The following is a 21,414-nucleotide window of genomic DNA, read 5'->3' as shown; positions in this document are numbered from 1 at the left end:
AGTACAATGTTGAATAGGTATGGAGAAAGTGGACAGCCTTGTCTAGTCCCTGATTTTAGAGGGATTGCTTCAAGCTTCTCACCATTTACTTTGATGTTGGCTACTGGTTTGCTGTAGATTGCTTTTATCATGTTTAGGTATGGGCCTTGAATTCCTGATCTTTCCAAGACTTTTATCATGAATGGGTGTTGGATCTTGTCAAATGCTTTTTCCGCATCTAACAAGATGACCATGTGGTTTTTGTCTTTGAGTTTGTTTATATATTGGATTACGTTGATGGATTTCCGAATATTGAACCATCCCTGCATCCCTGGGATGAAACCTACTTGGTCAGGATGGATGATTGTTTTGATGTGTTCTTGGATTCGGTTAGCAAGAACTTTATTGAGGATTTTTGCATCAATATTCATAAGGGATATTGGTCTGAAGTTTTCTATCTTTGTTGGGTCTTTTGTGGTTTAGGTATCAGAGTAATTGTGGCTTCATAGAATGAGTTGGGTAGAGTACCTTCTGTTTCTATTTTGTGGAATAGTTTGTGAAGAACTGGGATTAGATCTTCTTTGAAGGTCTGATAGAACTCTGCACTAAACCCATCTGGTCCTGGGCTTTTTTTAGTTGGGAGACTATTAATGACTGCTTCTATTACTTTGGGGAATATAGGACTGTTTAGATCATTAACCTGATATTGATTCACCTTTGGTACCTGGTATCTGTCAAGGAACTTCTCCATTTCATCCAGGTTCTCCAGTTTTGTTGAGTATAGCCTTTGGTAGAAGGATCTGATGGTGTTTTGGATGTCTTCAGGATCTGTTGTTATGTCTCCTTTTTCATTTCTGATTTTGTTAATTAGGATGCTTTCCCTGTGCCCTCTAGTGAGTCTGGCTAAGGGTTTATCTATCTTGTTGATTTTCTCAAAGAACCAGCTCCTTGATTGGTTGATTCTTTGAATAGTTTTTCTTGTTTCCACTTGGTTGATTTCGCCCCTGAGTTTGATTATTTCCTGCCGTCTACTCCTCTTGGGTGAATTTGCTTCCTTTTGTTCTAGTGCTTTTAGGTATGTTGTCAAGCTGCTAATGTGTGCTCTCTCTAGTTTCCTTTTGGAGGCACTCAGAGCTATGAGTTTTCCTCTTAGAAATGCTTTCATTGCGTCCCATAAGTTTGGGTATGTTGTGGCTTCATTTTCATTGAACTCTAAAAAGTCCTTAATTTCTTTTTTTATTCCTTCCTTGACCAAGGGATCATTGAGAAGAGTGTTGTTCAGTTTCCACGTGAAGGTTGGCTTTCTATTATTTATTTTGTTATTTAAGATCAGCCTTAGTCCATGGTGATCTGATAGGATGCATGGGACAATTTCAATATTTTTGTATCTGTTGAGGCCTGTTTTGTGACCAATTATGTGGTCAATTTTGGAGAAGGTACCATGAGGTGCTGAGAAGAAGGTATATCCTTTTGTTTTAGGATAGAATGTTCTGTAGATATCTGCCAGATCCATTTGATTCATAATTTCTCTTAGTTTCTCTGTGTCCCTGTTTAGTTTCCGTTTCCATGATCTGTCCATTGGTGAAAGTGGTGTGTTGAAGTCTCCCACTATTATTGTATGAGGTGCAATGTGTGCTTTGAGATTTACTAAAGTTTCTTTAATGAATGTGGCTGCCTTTGTATTTGGAGCATAGATATTCAGGATTGATAGTTCCTCTTGGAGGATTTTACCTTTGATGAGTATGAAGTGTCCCTCCCTGTCTTTTTTAATGTCTTTGGGTTGGAAGTCAATCTTATCAGATATTAGAATGGCTACTCCAGCTTGTTTCTTCATACCATTTGCTTGGAAAATTGTTTTCCAGCCTTTCATTCTGAGGTAGTGTCTATCTTTTTCTCTGAGATGAGTTTCCTGTAAGCAGCAAAATGTTGGGTCTTGTTTGTGTAGCCAGTTTGTTAGTCTATGTCTTTTTATCAGGGAGTTGAGTCCATTGATATTAAGAGATATTAAGGAGAAGTAATTGTTGTTTCCTGTTATTTTTGTTGTTAAAGTTGGCATTCTGTTCTTGTGGCTGTCTTCTTTTAGGTTTGTTGAGGAATTACCTTCTTGTTGTTTCTAGGGCGTGGTTCCTGTCCTTGTATGGGTTTTTTTCTGTTATTATCCTTTGAAGGGCTGGATTCGTGGAGAGATAATGTGTGAATTTGGTTTTGTCGTGGAATACTTTGGTTTCTCCATCTATGTTAATTGAGATTTTGGCTGGGTATAGTAGCCTGGGCTGGAATTTGTGTTCTTTTAATGTCTGTATAACATCCGTCCAGGATCTTCTGGCTTTCATAGTCTCTGGTGAAAAATCTGGTGTAATTCTGATAGGCTTGCCTTTATATGTTACTTGGCCTTTTTCTCTTACTGCTTTTAGTATTCTATCTTTATTTAGAGCATTTGTTGTTCTGATTATTATGTGTCGGGAGGTATTTCTTTTCTGGTCCAGTCTATTTGGAGTTCTGTAGGCTTCTTGTATGTTCATGGGCATCTCTTTCTTTAGATTTGGGAAGTTTTCTTGTATAATTTTGTTGAAGATGTTTGCTGGTCCTTTGAGTTGAAAATCTTCATTCTCATCCACTCCTATTATCCGTAGGTTTGGTCTTCTCATTGTGTCCTGTATTTCTTGGATGTTTTGAGTTAGGATCTTTTTGCATTTTACATTTTCCTTGATTGTTGTGCCGATGTTTTCTATGGAATCTTCTGCACCTGAGATTCTCTCTTCCATCTCTTGTATTCTGTTGCTGATGCTCGTATCTATGGTTCCAGATTTCTTTTCTAGGGTTTCTATCTCCAGTGTTGCCTCATTTTGGGTTTTCTTTATTGTGTCTACTTCCCTTTTTAGGTCTAGTATGGTTTTGTTCATTTCCATCATCTGTTTGGATGTGTTTTCCTGTTTTTCATTAAGGACTTGTACCTGTTTGATTAGGTTATCCTGTTTTTCTTTAAGGATTTGTAACTATTTAGCAGTGTTCTCCTGCAATTCTTTAAGGGATTTTTGTGCTTCCTCTTTATTGTCTTCTACATGTTTAACAGTGTTCCTTTGTATTTCTTTAAGTGTGTTATTAAAGTCCTTCTTGAAGTCCTCTACCATCATCAGGAGATATGCTTTTAGATCCGTGTCTAGCTTTTCCGGTGTGTTGGGGTGCCCTGGACTGGGCGAAGTGGGAGTGCTGGGTTCTGATGATGGTGAGTGGTTTTGGTTTCTGTTAGTAAGATTATTACGTTTACCTTTCGCCATCTGGTAATCTCTGGGGTTAGTTGTTGTCGTTGTCACTGTTTAAAGATTGGAGCAGAAGCTGTGTTCCACTCACCATCAGTCTCAAAATCCTGTGGCGGGGGTCGTGGGTAGCTGGCAGTACCCCGGTGCTGGTCCAGCCAGAAGAGGCCTGTGGTCCTACTCAGGCCGGTTTTCTGCTTCCCTATCTAATGCAGTCTCAGGTCCCGCAAGCAATTGGATTGGAGCAGAAGCTGTGTTCCACTCTCCAGAAGTCTTAAGATCCTGTGGCAGGTGTTGTGGGTAGCTGGCGAGTGTCAGCCGACCCTGCGCCCTCGCTACCCTGGTGCTTTTCTGACCGGAAGAGGTTTGTGGCCGTATGTAGGCTGGATTTCTCTCTCCCCAACCAGAGCAGTCTCAGGTCCCGCGTGATTGGACTGGAGCAGAAGCTGTGTTCCACTCACCAGCAGTCTCAAAATCCTCTGGCGGGGGTCGTGGGTAGCTGGCGGGTGTCAGCCGACCCTGTGCTCTAGCTCCCGACCCTGCGCTCTAGCTCAGATGGGAACTTTCAATGTGCATGCAGACCTCAGAGTTCTGGTAATGTGCAAACAAAGAAAAGGACATTAAAGAAAACATTACAAAACTCTCACTAGAGTACATAAAAGGGTGGATAGGCCTCCTTCTTCCTTTGAATCTACTGTACCCTATATAGGGATGACTTCAACTGTATAATATTATGTTTGGAATACCTCCCCCATTGCCCCTATGCTCAGAGATCAGCAGTTGGTCAAATTCTCTAACCATATCTTTCTTATTATTCAGGCAGTTCCCCATAAAGACTATTTATTTGACTTCCTGAGAGACTCAGTGGATTTTTGACTTCCCCAGCATACCCTCTTTTTGATCCTCGCTGTAGTGATACTGCATGGCTCAAGGGGGTAGCCAAAGGCAATTAAATCAATTTAGAAAGGACTTACATGATTTTTTTCACTCTTACCCCTATGAGGTTGGTGGCATTTTACCATTGATTCAGCACACCTAGGTCAAGAAGGCAAAATTCACAGATGACAGCTCCAAATGGACTCTCTCCTGAACATATGGACCCATTAAAATTGAGGATTGACCATACCTCAGGCCTTTCTACTTCTTGCCCATCCTCCTGTGCCTTAGGTTTGGTGTCAATACAGGATCATGGTCCAACCCCTAACACCCTAAAGCCTGGACCTGGAAACTCAGGAAGGTGCATATTGGGGAAGTGATAGCTAAGGTGATGACAGACCAGCAACATACAGCCTACACTGACCTTTACTCACTGATGTCTACTTCAATTGTCTGGTTGTATTGGAGAAAGTAAGGATGTGGGACTTTATCTTCTGATGGGACACAAAGTTTATAATTTGATATTCACCCTGAACCAAAGCACCTATGTTGCCAAAATGGGGGGTTGGGGGGAGGACAGTTCATTGCAAAAAAATGGGAGAGAAAAACAGATTTTTGTGAAAACACATGAATATATAAAAACAATACCCACTCTCAAGCCATGCACAGTAAGAAAATATAACACAACTTGCATAAAATTAACTAGAACTTTGGGTTCAACAAAGATCTCCTACCCATGCCACGGCCCTAACCAACTCTCCCCTTCCAAAGCACTTGACTTGCAATGAAGCAGAGAGAAATCTCTAGTTTTGTAAGGAGGGTGTGCCAAGGGGGATCCCCTGTGTCATAGGTGAGGACCCAGGAAAGGGCACCTCAGACACTGATCAATTTGTGGAGAGCTAATTAGCAGGTAGACCAAGGCAGTTCTCAGTGACATAATCTCTTCCCTAAACAATCTCTTGTATCCAGGACAGTCCTAGAATCTTCTGTGATGTCACCAGTGTTGTGGTGACAACTGCCTGTGAGGTATTCCTTCAGTGGCTTTTGGATTCACAAACAGGCAAATCATCAGGTTATTTCAGAGGAAAGATGAAGAACAAGAAGATACAGATGGAAACGGAAGGAAGCAGACCTGTATTGGTGTTAAAAAGGAAGAAATTGTCCTGAAGAAGGCAGAGTGGGTCCTGGGCAGTTTGGGGGAGCTTCCTGGAGCATGCAGGCTTGAGCCGGACCATCCAGGACTAGCACTTATATCTGGGGCCTAGGATTTCCTAAATGGCGGACCCAGCATCAAGAACTTCTGAGGATTAGTTTGGCAGAGAGCCAGGAACTGCCAAATCTGCAGCTGCTTTGCTGGGAACTCTTTAATTTCATTCTTAGTGAATTGGAGGTAAACAATGCCTCCAGACGCTGGGTGAGAATAACAGTGTCCCTCTCAGCATAGGGTGTTGGTGTTGAAGCACTTCATCCACGGCAGATTTCTGTAGGGTACCTGACTATGTGGTGCCAGGAACAAGGTATCCACTGATCGTGTATCAAGGTCTCAGACACTTTGTCCTTGAACACACATGATTAGGGCTTGGTGCTGCTAAGCAGTATGGACTCCAGGACTTCCCTGTACCACATCAGATATGAACTGCCAAGTCCTGCAGATCTTCCTGTCTGGGACAGCTTATGCATTTCAGCTTATTATGGCAGTAGGGAGTGAGGCATATGTCTAGCTATAGTGGTTGGGAACAGGGACATAGCTGAAGAGCCCAGCTTGAAGATGGCTTTCCTGCTCTTTCAGGGATTCAATGTCTCTGACATTCTCACTTCCTTAGGCTTCTGTTTAGGACTAAGCATTGCCTCTCCTGTTCGCATCTCGGCATCTATACAAGTTTGTGTTTATCTACCTACAGAGTCTGCTGGGAAGGCATTATCCTAACCCTCCACCATCACTGAGCAGGAAGAGAGCATGAAGAGGTTGGATGGCCTGATAATTGATCTCCAGAAGATGATCTGTGAGAGGGATGAACTTCAATCCTAATCCATTACACCAAAAAGGATTTGAATCACAGGTAGTCATTATGCTCACTTCTGTCGACTGTCTTGAGCCCTCTCTGTTAACTCCATGATTCCCCTCATCACAGGAGGTTTCAAGTCCAGGCTGTCTTCACACCCAAACTCATTTTCCTGATTTCGTCTTAGACACAGAACCTGAAGTTCACATAGTTGGATGGGGTCACAGGCTATTTTGCTTCCTCCAAAAGTAAACTTGAGCCTGTGGCCTGACTCAATCGGGTGAAAAGAGAGGTAGTGTGTGAGCTCTTATCACCCAATTTTTATTTATTTATTGGGTTTTTGAGACAGGGTTTTTCAGTGTATCCCTGGCTGTCCTGGAACTCATTCTATAGACCAGGCTGCCCTTGAACTCAGAAATCCACCTGCCTCTGTCTCCCAAGTGCTAGGATTAAAGGTGTGAGCCACCACTGCCCAGCATTATCACCCATTTTAAGAAGCCTTAACACGTTGGCTTGTAAGAAATGCTGGGTGCTCTGTGTTTATGGCCAATCGTTTTTTGTAATTGACCTAGAGGTGCTTTGGGTCCAATTGGTATAGTCCACAGCTGTAGGGGCCTGGTTCCACGTCCTGCCTCTCTGACTGGATTGGCTAGATGCTACCTCTGCTTTTCTCTGATACTATTCATTATACTCTGAGATAATACCACATAATTGTATTTATTTGGCATTCTAAGTGTAATTGAGTGTGTATTTCCCTCAAGATCCAGGGAGACTGTGGCCCTGATTAGGCCTGAGGCTTGGCCTAACTAGTTTCCAGTGATGAGGCCAGGGAGCTTCACTTTGAACCTCTGTGCTTACCCTGGAGGCACATTGGAATTTCTTTGTGCTAGTTATAAAGCCTTTTCCCTGTAAACACTGATTAAATTATTTAGGTATTCATGTAGCAATAGATCCCAGGTTTGAGAATGTTCTCCAAAAACAGAATAGTCATCATAGGTTTCTATTGGACCCACGCCTGTGGCACAAACTCCTGGAAAGTTCTTGGAGAGCTAGTCTGTTCCTTCAAGCCCCCTCAAGGAGCTCAAGCAGGTTCTCTCTTTTTGGTTTCCTAGCTCTGCTGCTCTGGGGCCCAGGACAATAGGCTTAATAAGCACCTTGAGGACCCAGTACCAAGGAGCAAGGATGTGGCATGTCCTGGGCTGGGGTAGTCCAGGATTAAACATGAATTCACGAGGGTTGTTTGCTCCTTAGTCCATGCCCTACCACAAACTGAACTTTAAATCTGTGATGCTCAAGATGCAACAGCAGAAGTTGGTGTGGGACCTGCAGAAAATGCCCCAGGAGATAAATGAAGCTTTGGATAATTTCAAGAGGCTTGCTGAAGAAAGTAAATCCTACTGGTAAATGACTAACAGGGCTAAGACCCCAGCACTAGGCATAGAATGTGTCTGTCCATATATGTCTTTGAACCAAAGTGAGGGCTCAGGTTCTATATACTGTCTCTTAACAGGAAAACTATGGGGAAAGGCTCTTGGATTTGTACCTCTTGGGATCTGTGGTACTAAGTGTGAAGAGTCTGTGAGCCCCTCTAAAAACTATCCTTCCTAACTCAGGGTCCTCTAGATAGAAAAGGTTTCCACCATGATCAAAATATCAACACTAAGCCTCTGGAGCTCTGGGTTACAAAAGACACATAGAAATTGTGTGACCCTGTTGTATCTTCTCTTCTCAGAGGCTGTTTGCCTTCTACCTGCTGATGGTTTTCTAACACCACAGACATATATACACATGGGGACAGGTGGTCTTCTGGGAGGTGCGTGAGGTCCTGTTGGTGTCAGGGTTTTCAGAAGTACTTTGAGTCTTCTAGAATGTGCCTGTTCTTTGCATCTGACCTGCTACAGATGATGCTACATAGCTACTGTGCACTCTAATCCCAGGTTATCTGGAATCAGGGCCCTTGAAGAGATGATAGTACTAGGAGGAGTGGGAGGAACATGGATGCTGGCTGAGATTCACCATTTTTTGTTTGTGGTTCAGCATCAGGTGCTGCTACCTCCTGAGTGAGTGTACTCAGGTAAAGCACAAAGTAAATACACTGTATAATGAGATCAGTAAGCTACTTGGGGAGCAGATTGCTCTGAGAGAGTCCTGTGAGGAGACAAAGAGGCTGTGTGAGGAGGCCAGCATGAAGATCTATGACCTATGTGCCAAACAGTAGCAGGTAGAATGAGGCATCAGGAGCAAGTTGCTCTCATTTCCAACCATAAACACAGTCAAACCCAAGTAACCATCCTCCACCTCACTGTCTTCCTTTGGTGTTACCAATGTCTTTGTGAAGGAGCCAGGATACCTTTAGTGAGGGGACTATGATGAGTAAACTTGGCCATTGTGAGAGGCTTTTCTTGATCCCTCTTTCTTGGGAAGCTGGTCTTCTGAGATCCAAACTAGCTTTGCATGGCTTCTAACTTACCTGTAGGATCAGTGAGTTTCTGCATAGAAAAATTTCCTGAAGAGGAAAAAAAGAACAGGCCAGCACAGCAGAACCTGGCTGAGTCAAAAAGCCTTGCGAAAACATCATAGGTCCCACCCACTACCTCATCATGAGACAGGAAATGTGCTGAAACAGAGCAAATTTGCATTGGTGTGTGTTTGTGCACACACATGCACGTGCACACATATACTCAGGTACAGGTGAGCATATTTGTGAACAGGATGTGTGTATGTGTAGTGGGAGGTACTTCTGTAAATCTTTTTGGTATGGGTGTTTGTATATGCAAGTCTCTCTCTCTCTCTCTCTCTCTCTCTCTCTCTCTCTCTCTCTCTCTCTCTCGTGTGTGTGTGGGGGGGCATTTACTCACTTGTGTTTCTGCATATGTGCATGTTCACTTGCTCATAGACCATCTTGATGTTATGGACCAACTTTAATGAGAAAAGTACTCTGTCAGTTCACTTTGCATCCATGAAATGTCAAATATAGCATCCCATTATTCTGCATCTCCACCTAGATCCCTAGAACAAAAGGACACAAAAACCTGCTATAGAGTAAGATTTTCAAGTGTTTGTGGCGGCAAAAATATTTATCTGCATTGAAATCCTTTGGCTGAAACTAAAGTTATATGGTACGTGGAGGCTGCTCTGGCAAATCAATATGCCTGAGAGGTAAGAAAGGCTGACTATAAGATATAAACTAAGGTTTATATCTCTTCTCTGGTCTTGGTGAAGAGTGACTGCCCACTAGAAGGTCAGGTGACTCATTGTGTCTTCCCTGTATCTTGGTTTGCTTTCCTCTTTGTAGTGAAATTGCTTTGAACTTCTGTATTTTACATGATGTTGGCAATGAGCTTTTTGTACATTGACCTTTTCCTACTGAGAGATGAGCTCTATATCTTAGAATCTCCAGAATTTTTATTATGATTGCGTATTGAATTTTGTCAAAGGTCTTTTTTATTTTCATCCAATAATATGATCAGATGGTTTCTATCCTTTAGACATTTTATGTGGTGGAATACATTTGTTGATTATTGTATAAATAATAATATCTGCATATGTGGAATGAAGCAGACTTAGGTGTGGTTGATAATTTATGTGATTATGAATTTGGCTCACAAAGTATTTTATTGATAATTTATATATGTGTTCATCAGGGAGGCTGGCATTCTGTGTCTATTTCTCTCTCTCTCTCTCTCTCTCTCTCTCTCTCTCTCTCTCTCTCTCTCTCTCTCTCAACATTAGGGTAACACTGGCCTTCAAAAAAAGAATTTGAATGTGATTCTTCTGTTTCTAGTTTTCAGAATCATCCAAGGAGTGTTAATTGTTTAAATATCTGGTCAACTTCCTCACTGAGTCCATCTGGCACTGGGTTCCTTTGAGTTGGGAAAAGTACTGTTTCTGTCTCATGGGTTAATATGTGGCTCCTCAAGTTATTCATGTTTCATTCTAGTAGATCATGTACATCTAGAGATTCATCAATCAAAAATAATTGTCCAGTTGGTAGAATATAACGTTTAAAAGTATGCCCTCTCTGTCTTTTTCCTCTTTAATTTTATTAATTCCACTCTTCTCTTTCTTTTGGTTAGTTTGGCATAAAGGTATGCCAATCTTGTTAGTGCTTTCAAAGAAGCAACTCCTTGTTTCACTGATTCTTTACATTTTTGTTTTTATTTCACTAATTTCAGTCATGATTAATGGGATATCTATATCATACCCCTCCCACAAGGCTCAAAGACCATCATGAAAGATGGAACAGAAAGACTGTGGGAGTCTGAAGTCAGGGAAGATGAGAGAGAAACCATGTCTTTTGGACATGACAAGAGTGCTGCTCTCAAGACACATAGAAGCTGTGGTCACCTGTAGAGCATCAAGCCGGTCTACAGTCAAACATCCGGTAGGAAGGGTCCATGAGCTGCTACTCCTAACTAGTGCACTATGGACAGTTAAAGGCTTCTGGTGGAGGGAGGGACAGATTTCTTTAAGGGTCTACCTCTGGCAATATTAATAATTTTATAAAACCAGACACACAGTTTGGAGTCACAGAAGTAGGCAGGGGCAGATGTCAAGAGAACATATTAGTGAAATATGACCAAAACACGTATGAATTTTTCAAAGAATATAAATATTTTAAAATATATCCATCTACATTATTGAGGTAAACAGAATATTTTATACTGATCTTTTGTTCAGTAACAATAATGTTATCTGCAATGTATCTGCCAGTTTTGTGGCTTCACACATAAGAGTATTATCTAATTTCCCGTTAATAGTGTTTTTAAGAGGCAGTCTACAAAATGGAAAAAAATAGTTTCAACTACACATTCAATTACAAGGTTAATATCAAAAATACATTTAAAAACAACAACAAAAAAACCCTGATATCAAGGAAACAAATAAATTTAAATGGGGCACATATCTCTCAATAGAGAAAACAGAAATGGCTTAAAAACACAAATGTTCAGCGTTACTGTACATCAGGGAAATGCAAATCAGGATTACTCTGAGATTCCATCTCACGCCTATCACAGTAGTTAAGTTCAATACCACTAGTGGCAACTCATAGTAGCTGGGAAGATGTGGAGATAGGTGAGCATTCATCTACTGCTGGTAAGAGCACAAATGGACATTCACTATGCAACTATGGAAGCCTCTTCTGGCATGGGAGTTCAGTGTAATAAGAGTCAGGCAGATAGGGAAGTTCTGTGTTTGTCTGAGCTTCCATAACTATCTTCAAGGCTAAGAAGTGTGATGGAAGTGTGATGTCTCAGAACTGTAAAGGCCAAGCTGTCTGAAGTCTCAATGACAAAACTGGCTCTAGGCCTCCTTAGTTGCTGGGATTTACAGGCAGTCTTTCACTCATTGCCTTCTACATGCAAAACTTCATCTCGGGCTTCATGTGCACAAGGCATATACATCCCCATTCTTCTCTCCCACATTTCTATGTTCATGAAGAGACTTTTCATACCAATTTCTGCACATACTTTTCTCCTAAACAACAGTGTGGTCTCAACTTGCTGTTTTCTCCCTATTTAGAAATAGAGCTTCTGGGTTCTTTCCAGCTTCTGGCTATTATAAATAAGGCTACTATGAACATAGTGGAACATGTGTCCTTCTTAACGGTTGGAACATCTTCTGGATATATGCCTAGGAGAGGTATTGCAGGATCCTCCGGTAACACTATGTTCAATTTTCTGAGGAACCGCCAGACTGATTTCCAGAGTGGTTGTACAAGATTTCCCAATCTGTTGGTGGTCTTTTTGTCTTATTGACGGTGTCTTTTGCCTTGCAGAAGCTTTGCAACTTTATGAGGTCCCATTTATCAATTCTCGATCTTACAGCACAAACCATTGCTGTTCTATTCAGGAATTTTTCCCCTGTACCCATATCTTCGAGGCTTTTCCCTACTTTCTCCTCTATAAGTTTCAGTGTCTCTGGTTTTATGTGGAGTTTCTTAATCCACTTAGATTTGACCTTAGTACAAGGAGATAGGAATGGATCGATTTGCATTCTTCTACAAGATGCCCCTCAACAGAGGAATGAATACAGAAAATGTGGTACATTTACACAATGGAGTACTACTCAGCTATTAAAAAGAAGGAATTTATGAAATTCCTAGGCAAATGGATGGACCTGGAGGGCATCATCCTGAGTGAGGTAACACAATCACAAAGGAACTCGCACAATATGTACTTACTGATAAGGGGATATTAGCCCAAAAACTTAGGATACCCAAGATAAAAGATACAATTTGCTAAACGCATGAAACTCAAGAGGAACGAAGACCAAAGGGTGGACACTGTGCCCCTTCTTAGAATTGGGAACAAAACACCCGTAGAAGGAGTTACAGAGACAAAATTTGGAGCTGTGACGAAAGGATGGACCATCTAGAGACTGCCATATCCAGGGATCCATCCCATAATCAGCTTCCAACGCTGACACCATTGCATACATTAGCAAGATTTTGCTGAAAGGACCCAGATATAGCTGTCTCTTGTGAGACTATGCCGGGGCCTAGCAAACACAGAAGTGGATGCTCACAGTCAGCTATTGGATGGATCACAGGGCCCCCAATGGAGGAGCTAGAGAAAGTACCCAAGGAGCTAAAGAGATCTGCAACCCTATAGGTGGAACAACATTATGAACTAACCAGAACCCCGGAGCTCTTGTCTCTAGCTGCATATGAATCAAAAGATGGCCTAGTCGGCCATCACTGGAAAGAGAGGCCCATTGGACTTGCAAACTTTATATGCCCCAGTACAGGGGAACGCCAGGGCCAAAAAGTGGGAGTGGGTGGGTAGGGGAGTTGGGGGAGGAGGGTATGGGGGACTTTTGGGATAGCATTGGAAATGTAAATGAGGAAAATACCTAATAGAAAGAAAGAAAGAAAGAAAGAAAGAAAGAAAGAAAGAAAGAAAGAAAGAAAGAAAGAAAATGAGCTGATGTCCACTTTACTGGATTAGGGTATAAACATCTGAAAAGACAGAAATCACCCAACAGCTCTTATCAAGCCTAGGGTCCAAGGAACATGCATGTAAGGAAGGAAAGTTTCAGAGCTCTGAGAACATGCATTCCAGGCTGACCTTGGGCTGGCTTCTCTTTACAGGGACTGTCAGCATCAGTAGAAATGTCAGGTGGAGCTTTAATAAAGCTGTAAGTTTTAGGAATCCTAAGTCTCTCCCCTTGCTTCCCCCTTCCCTGCCCTTGTGTTCTAAAGGATGTTGCACCTAAATCTAGCAGTATTACCTTTTCAAGAGCAAGGACGTGGTCACATATGGCTACCAACAGAAGGATATAACTTCTGTTCCCTGATTGACGCTCCTTACCAGAGAACTACAACATGCTCTTCCCAATGACTGTGCATTTTGGGTGGGTGTGTGTGTGTGTGTGTGTGTGTGTGTGTGTGTGTCTGTGTGTGTCCTCATGATATCTATCCATAGGCCAGGCTGACCTCTTCACTGGCACTACCCTCTCCACCTGATTCCAGGTTTGGCCCATCATATGCTTTCTGTGAGTGTTTGCTTTGATTTCTCAGGTCCCACCTGTGTTGAACCAATGCTCAGGTGACTGCAGCCAGACCTGTGAACAGCTGATCACATCACTAACAGCAGCCTCATAGCTGAATTGAGCTCTTCTGAAGCTCTGAGGGAAATTTTTATCACTACATACGTGATTTCTCTTTGTTCTTGACTCCTCCTCCACAAACCTTTACACTCTGGATCTTTCCTAAGTGCTTGCTCAGTCCAGGGGAATCATAATTCCTCCTCCCCATCATCCTGACTTAAGTCCTCAGCATCCTTTATCCCCCATTTTATTGGTATGATTCTTAAGGATGGTATGGGCCATTGTAAGTCATTCTGCTCAGATTGGAAGATAGGTGTTCTGGGACTCAGAAGCCCAAGAGGAACACAGTTCCCAGGTGGGACAGTGTCCCAAGAGAAGGGTACCTGAGATATGGAATCCAAGAACCACACAGCTCTGAGAGGAAGCCTCCTCAGTAGAAGGGTTGCTGCTCCCAGGGGAGGGTTTCCCCAGCTGAGCTCAGCAGCTCAGGAGCCTCAGCCCTGCTCCTCCTCTTTGCTTCTCCCCTGCTTCTCTTCATCACTTCTTGTCAATCTTCGGATTAGAGAGTCACACCAGGCAGCATATCTCATAAAAGATTTATTGGTGGTTCCAAGGTGTGAGTGGGTTTGTCCAGGAGTGGTTGCCTAAGTTCCCAGGAAGGAGCAGACAGTGGGGAATTGGACAATGCACAGTGCTTAGATAGCTGTTCTTGGGGATAGAGTTTTCTAGGGTGGAGGTTTCCAGGGTAAGAATTAGTGGGATTTGGTGCTCAGGGTTTTCCTGTTCAGGGATTGTTTTGTTTTGTTTTTGGTTTTGTTTTGTTTTTGTTTTTTGTTGTTTTGTGCTCAGGGGTTGGTGGGTTGCTATGGGAAATTCAGGGATTGGTAGGTTTTGATATTCAGAGGGGTTTATAGCTTTTCATCAGACTTTTCACCTAAAATTAGCATAATCTGGGAAGGGTTCCGCTGAGTGGCTAGAGATGACCTTTGTGACAATTATGACAGAGACGTCTGAGGATGGGCCTGGCTACTGGAGCACCTCAGACAGGAGCCTGACCACTTTCCTACCTTGAGAGTTTACAGAGTTTAGCAAATATGCAAAGTTTACAGAGAATACAAAGTTCACAAATGGAATCCATGGTAGGGAAAGCCATTCCTGCCACTTGAGTGGCATGAATATCTAACGTCTTACACCAACCTCCTTCTCATTTCCTATTGATGTACAGTCAGGCTTGGGGAAAGGAGTGATATGAGTAGACTATTTCTTGCTGAGTGTGTGTGTAGAAGTCCCATCCTCCATCTCTCCCACTGATCTGTGACTTTGAAGTCTGTGGAGCACATTCAGTCTTCACTTACGGGGTATACCAGTTATTGCAGAATCTGGCTTCAAAGTTAAGGGCCAGTAATCCTGTAATAATAATTGATTAAAACTCTAGTTAGAAATCGTTTGGATGTGGTATTGAAGAAATATAAACAAGAAGTTTATGGGGCAGGCTGTGATTCGTAGGATTAAGAAAAGAAGGAAAAGGGGAAACAGGAAGTGTAGTATCCAATTCCATATTGGATTCATTAATAACGACACATGGCCAGAGGAATCAAACTGTTTTTTATGGTTTAAAGATCCATCTGGACTTATAGGACTTTATCTTTTACTATGCCTGAATAGTTGACATGAAAGCAGCATTTGTCCCTGATGAAGGCCTTCCTCTCTCTCCTCTCTCTCTCTCTCTCTCTCTCTCTCTCTCTCTCTCTCTCTCTCTCCTCTCTGAAATACTGATACAAATCTAGTCCTTGCTGATTTTGCAGCACTAGAGCTGTCAGTGAGTGTGTTTGGCCCTGGAGGGTGAGGATGGCCTGTTCTACCCATTGTAGATCCTTAATGAAGGAGAGGAAAACTGATGGTAAATGGCTAGCGAAGGAATCAGTCCTGCCTCACAGAGACAACCCCAGCAGTTACACCCAGGAAGGCAAGGCAAGGCAGGATGGGAGGTGCTCATTTGTTATGACTTTATGCTATAAACCCTATGATAGGAACTGGCAAAGGTTTTTCACCAGGTACCACCCCTAGCATTGGGAAAAGGAAGGCCAGGGCACACGTCCCAGACCACTCAGTGGGAAGGCAGTGGTAGAATTGAGTGCTGCAGAGAATAGAGGCATGATGAACACTTGGGGATAGTGGCTGGCTGGTGGTGTTAAGGGTCATGGTATTATTGCAGTCTGCAGCAGGATCTAGTGTGCCCACAAAGTGTGCCCCTGAGGAGTTAAAGGAGTCTGAAATCCCAAAGCAAGAAATGTGGAAAAGACATAGGGTGGTTGTAATGTTTGACTTGAAGCAATTAAAGAAGAGAGAGATGAAAAAAATCTAATAAGCCAACAGACAAGACAATGGATGGTGGATGTGATGTTGGCCCAACATTCTCCAAAGCACTCAGGTACAAATTATTCAATTATTTTTCAGTTATTATTCAGGTCTGAAAATATTCAGGTCTGAAATAACAAAAGGTATGATAGAGAGGTGTGATCAGTATTGTCTAAGAGGACTGATATAAGTGATGTAAGGTCATTTTAAGAACATTGGCCCACTTCCTTTTCTCTATCTATACCCGGGGTTGAGAGAGTTGAATTTTGATAGTGGCAAATTGGTAGCAGTGATGAATGTTATTGTAAAATTTACCTATGACTCCTGCCTCCCACCTGGGTTGCCATTGGTCCTCAATTTGGATATAAAAATTCTGTACTCTGCATAAAATGTAGTATGCCTTCCTGAATATGCATCAGGTCTCCTACCTGTAGGACCAATAACAACAGCCTTCAAAATCTCTGGCCAATGTTCCCAGTAATCCCTAGTTCGATCATAGAGGAAACAAGTATATGGAACGGGTGTTTTAAAAACCACACAGGTGGTGCAAGGATTCATATATCCTTTCCAAACTCTGCTGGTGAGCAAGTTTCCAGATGCTATCATATGAATGATATGTTTGAGCTGTTGAATATGCGTTTCCTGAACTTCAAATCTCCATACATACTGCTCACTACTGACAGGAGTGAGCAAGGGAAAATAGAAGTAGGGCATAACCCAATAGGTTTGGGCTAAGGTCTCAACATGGGTATGAGGTCTCATTCTACTGAGATCAGAGGCAAGCTACTCAACCTTGATATCTTTTTAAACTTAAGAGTACAAAACCCTGTGGGGTTGAGATGTAAAAAGGAGGATTAACTTCAAGTAATAGCTCAACATGAATCTCAAGGTGAATCCAGTGAGGGAGGCCATCAAGCTTAGCAGCAGTTGAGTAATAAGGATAACCTTGAAGGGACCTGGAGAAAGAGGAGGGAGGATGTGACCAAGAGGAGTGAAGAGGACCAAGTTCCAATGTTGATTGGGGAGGATAGGGGATAAGGATATGTTTGAGTTAAGTAGAGGGTATGTGTGCAAAGGTAGTGCTTGTGAATACAGTGCAACAAATGAGTAAGGAGGTGATGAGGGAGAGGTGATGGTTGGGACATGAGGCTAGGAGGCAGGACTGGCCAACCATAGAATGAGATGAGGATGGTGTTTGGCTACAGAGGGATTTTGGGCATCCCATACCTGAGGATCAACCTCAGAAGTTGTTAAAGGAAAAGATGTATCAGGGGATTTGTAGTTTGGGGAGAAGAATAACTGGTGAGGCTGGAGTTAAGCAGATATGGGGAGCAAATGAAATAGAGGCTCCCGTTTTGGCCAGGAGGTCCCTTCCTAGGAAGGGGATGGGACAAGTTGGTACCACTAGTAAGGAATGGGTAAGGGGGATCATGTTTTGATTTGATAAGCCTAGTAAGGTTGCCAATAGGGAAACTGGAAGGAGAGTTGTGTCTGTAGAACTCCATCATGACTGAACAGGTATTCCAAGAATCCAGAAGGAATGAAATCAAACACCCTGATACTGTGATGACTACCCAAGGCTTCCTATTAGAGATGGTAGTAGTCAGGCCAAAGGAGCAAAGGAGCCTGGGTCCCCTCAGTTGTCCATTATGAGACCTAGGAGATTAGCTGTAGGGGCTTCTGAGTCTGATGCCCTTATATCTTAAGGGACATAAGGATAGTCAGTAGTCCAACGTCCCTCTTGATGGTACCTTGGAAATAGTTGCAATGGTTTATGAGGTCTTGTACAGTGCCAGGTACAGTGTTCTTTCTGTCCATACTTAAAACAGGGACCAGGAGTTTTTTAGGCTTTTGAAGACTTGGGAGCATAAGCAGTTGCTGAGGCCAGCTGAAAAGCCATCAGGCATCTTGAGGCTTTTAAATTGCTCCTATGGTATACCTTAAAAGACACAGTTAAAATTTCTGCAAGTGGAATCAGGGATCCTTTCTTGTTGGGGGCCGGCCAGCAGCCCGCAACGTGAACAGTTCCACTGAGATGGCAGCTCCGAGCTGAAAAGAGAGGAAGCTAGATGGGGAGGAAGGAGAAACGAGGCCAAGGCAAGACCATCCTGTTCAAAGCCCAATTTTACTAGTTCCGACATCCAGTTATAAAGGAAGGGGGAAGGAACCTGATTTCCCACCAAATAACTCAGGGTCCAGTAGCAGGGTGAACGTGTGTGTGGCTCCAAGCAGCAAAGCAGCACGGTCCAGCAGTAGGCGTGGCAGGACGAATGAGCAGGAAGCTCCACCCCTGAGCCAGCAGGTACCAGGCTGGGGGTGGGGAGGCTACATCTCCTCCCATTTGATAACAAAAATAATAAAAGGAAAAGAAGGGAAGGGCTGGCCTGAGGCAATATATATATATATATATATATATATATATATATATATATATATGCTCAATAGTTTTGCCTGAGTTCTTAGGGCTAAAGAAAAAACCTGCTTCCGTGGGATTCCCTAACTTTTCTTATGGTAAACTGTATCTGGCAAAGACTGTCCTTATTATCCTAGTAAACCACTAACAGAATAGTGCTGAGCTGTAGGCTCTGACTTTATGATGCTAATTAGTGCTGAATAGTTAACTTCCTGGTTGCATTTTAAGTAGGGCGTTGGAACCCTGGCTAAGTTTGACTGAACAAATTTGAAATACACTTTATTAAGAATAACACTGAGTTGATATTCCTCCGCAATTTTGGATGACAGGCAGGAAAACAGGGAGAAGGGGTATGACGACCGGCTCCGTAGTACAAGGCCAATTGGCTTTTTTATTTGGGTGGGAGGCAGTGAAGGGCTTGCCCTTTCAACAGTACGGTCTCCAACCTCTCTCCCCCCTATTAATTAAGTTTAAAAAGGCAACGCTTAACTGAGGTGATCAAGTGATTTTCTCATCTGTAGATGAGTGGGCTTTTAGCCTTGGCTTGGGTGGACATTGACCCAATTCCTCCCGTGGGTGCTATCACGACCCACATCTGTGGCTCTTGGTATCTTTTGGGGAGGGGAGGCAGAGCCTTAGGTATTTTTGGTTTTTAGCTGGAATCAGATACCAACCTCCGTCAAACCAGGTATGTCGCACAGAGAACTCAGAAACGGTCAAGTTGGACCTTCCCCTGCAGTTGTTCTCTGCACCAAGTGGTACCCTTACTGTATTCGTATGGTCACGAACCAGTATGCACAATTCTGAGTGCTGTGCAGCTCCTAAAGGAGAATTGTCAACCTCAGATGTTCAAATTTCACCCTTATATAAGAGAAACTCAGAAGTAGTATGTCATAAGGAGTTGTCTTCCATCTGGAGTCTCAGGATCCAGATTGGTATATTGTCAGATGGTCTTGGTAAGTGGATGAGTTCTCATACATGTTTATAATTTACTGCTTTAAGGGAGGCCTTAAAAACTCCCAACCAGTAGACAAGTCATGAACTGATCTTTAGCTTAAATATCCCTGGGGTGTTTTAATCCCATTCAGGGTTCTGCCTGGGCACTGTCAGTTTGGTGGACTTTATCTGCATGTGCCCTAACCTGATCCCAAACTTGCCTGTGCTCCTCAGGAAGAAGATTGTAAGGATTGTATATATATCATGGAAGGTGAGATCTTAAGATTGGGCAACACATTGGAATTGCTTAAAAAAGGTGGAGTAACCTAGAACCCCAATCTCTCCTCTGTTTGAGTTTGTTTAATGAGTCCTGCATGTACTCTGACCAAGTCATGCCCTTCAACAAGTTCCTGCAAAGGGAGAGCAATAGCTGGCTTAGGCTAGGTACAGGGAGGTAAAGGAGGTCATTTTGCAGAGCAAGAGCTAGTAGCAGGAAAACTAGGGGCTGGGTGATGGTGTGCTAAAAATGGGTCCCAGGGAGAGCTTATTTGGGCAACCTGTTGCTGAAGAAGGAGAAAGGGAAACTGAAGGAGTGGAGAAGGAGAGTGCGTTGAGGATTTAGTCCAATATTGGGGAGGTTCAAAGCCAGATTGAAAATAGTGGAGGAATCATATTGTGCAGGCTTTGTAGCTAAAAAGAACTGAGTGGGAGTACAGAAAAAACAGGGGAAAAGCTTAGAATCAGGGATTAGAGAAGGCTAGGACTTAGGGAATCTCTTTCAATTTCCCTGACTGCTGACAGGATTTGTAAAGGTCCCAAGTAATATTGAGATCTAGTGGATCTAGGTTACTGTTTTGAGGCTATTTTGATTGATCATTTATGGGCTACTAAGGGCAAATAAATTTGAGTCCCCTCAGGTCAGGTGCCAGGTGGAGAGGCTGGAGGTTTTCTAAAAGGCATCCCAAGGGTGAATGACAGGGTATAGAAGACACCATTCACATGGTTAAGAAAGAGGGAGAAGGAATAACACAAGCCATTCAATGGGATATCACACACTCAACAGGAGTCAGAGATGAGCTTGGCTAAGCCCAGAGAAACTCGGCGCTGGGTATCTGGTACCACAACTTTTAGTGAGGAGCCTGAAGGCAGAGAGCCCAAAGACAGAACCCATGAAGGCCAGGAGTGAGACAAGATGTTTAGTGGGTCATCACATACTCAGTGGGGGTCAGAGCTTAGCCTAGCATAAGCCTGGAGCAGAGAGCCTGACTAAGCCAGAATGGCAGAAGCCTGAAGGAAGAAGTGTCTCTAGTGGGGTCTAATCCACAGGAAAGGATAAGGAAAAGGGGTCCCAAAAGCCACATGAGCCAAAAGAAGCTGTGCAACTATAGGCAGCTCTGAAGTGAAAGTCCAAGAAGAGTGGGTAGGGATGCAATGACCCAGTAGAGCATAAGGGACTGCAAAGTTGTAGCTCCAAGTCTGGTAGCACAAGGTCAGGTGAAAAAGGCAGGAAAGGTGGTCATGGCCTAGGAGGGACTAAAGAAACTGCAATGAAGATTGGTGGGATAAGGTCAGGTGAAGAGATCAGGTAGAGGTGCAATGGCCCAGTAGGGCCTAAGGACCTGAAGGTTGCAGCTCCAGTGGTGGTGGTGGTGGTGAAACAGGGACAACGGAATCTGCTGTAGACAGCCAACCATAGCCTTAAAAGACTTGGCTGGTGGTACTTCCACCTCGAAGAATACCAAAGATAGATTCTCAACAGTCACTTTCTTGGATTCTGGGAAGCGTTTACACCAACTAGAAGGGAGCTTACCTAATTGGAGCTAGTGGATTGGGTGTTGCTCTATAGATGAGCTGGAAGGTGAGTCTGCTGCAGGCTAACTGGAGATGAGAGAAAGAGTCCTAGTACAGTTCAATCCCTCCAAAGGCAGGGAAGCACAGGCGCCAAATAGAGTCTATTTGATTCACAACACCAAAATCTCGGCCTTTCTGCTGGGCTGGGAAGGGTCCTGAGCCTTGGAAGCCTAGGATCTACATAGTTTGA

At 43.1% G+C, this 21,414-nt stretch overlaps 1 protein-coding gene across 1 annotated transcript; it reads left to right on the top strand.

Moving 5' to 3' along the window:
- Positions 1-7,360: 7,360 nt before the first annotated feature.
- On the top strand, positions 7,361-8,333 carry LOC147001807 (disks large homolog 5-like). Its single transcript, XM_085828856.1, has 2 exons — positions 7,361-7,515; positions 8,153-8,333. The coding sequence occupies exons 1-2, from the start codon at positions 7,370-7,372 to the stop codon at positions 8,331-8,333; spliced, it is 327 nt and encodes a 108-aa protein (XP_085684982.1). The 5' UTR covers positions 7,361-7,369.
- The last annotated feature ends 13,081 nt before the right edge of the window (positions 8,334-21,414 follow it).

Source organism: Mus caroli, unplaced genomic scaffold (assembly GCF_978045245.1).
Source record: "Mus caroli unplaced genomic scaffold, Mus_caroli_1 scaffold_12, whole genome shotgun sequence".
In the NCBI taxonomy this organism is placed as follows: Eukaryota; Metazoa; Chordata; class Mammalia; order Rodentia; family Muridae; genus Mus; species Mus caroli.
The sequence above is the reverse complement of the archived record's forward strand: the minus strand, read 5'-3'. Positions and strand labels throughout refer to the sequence as shown.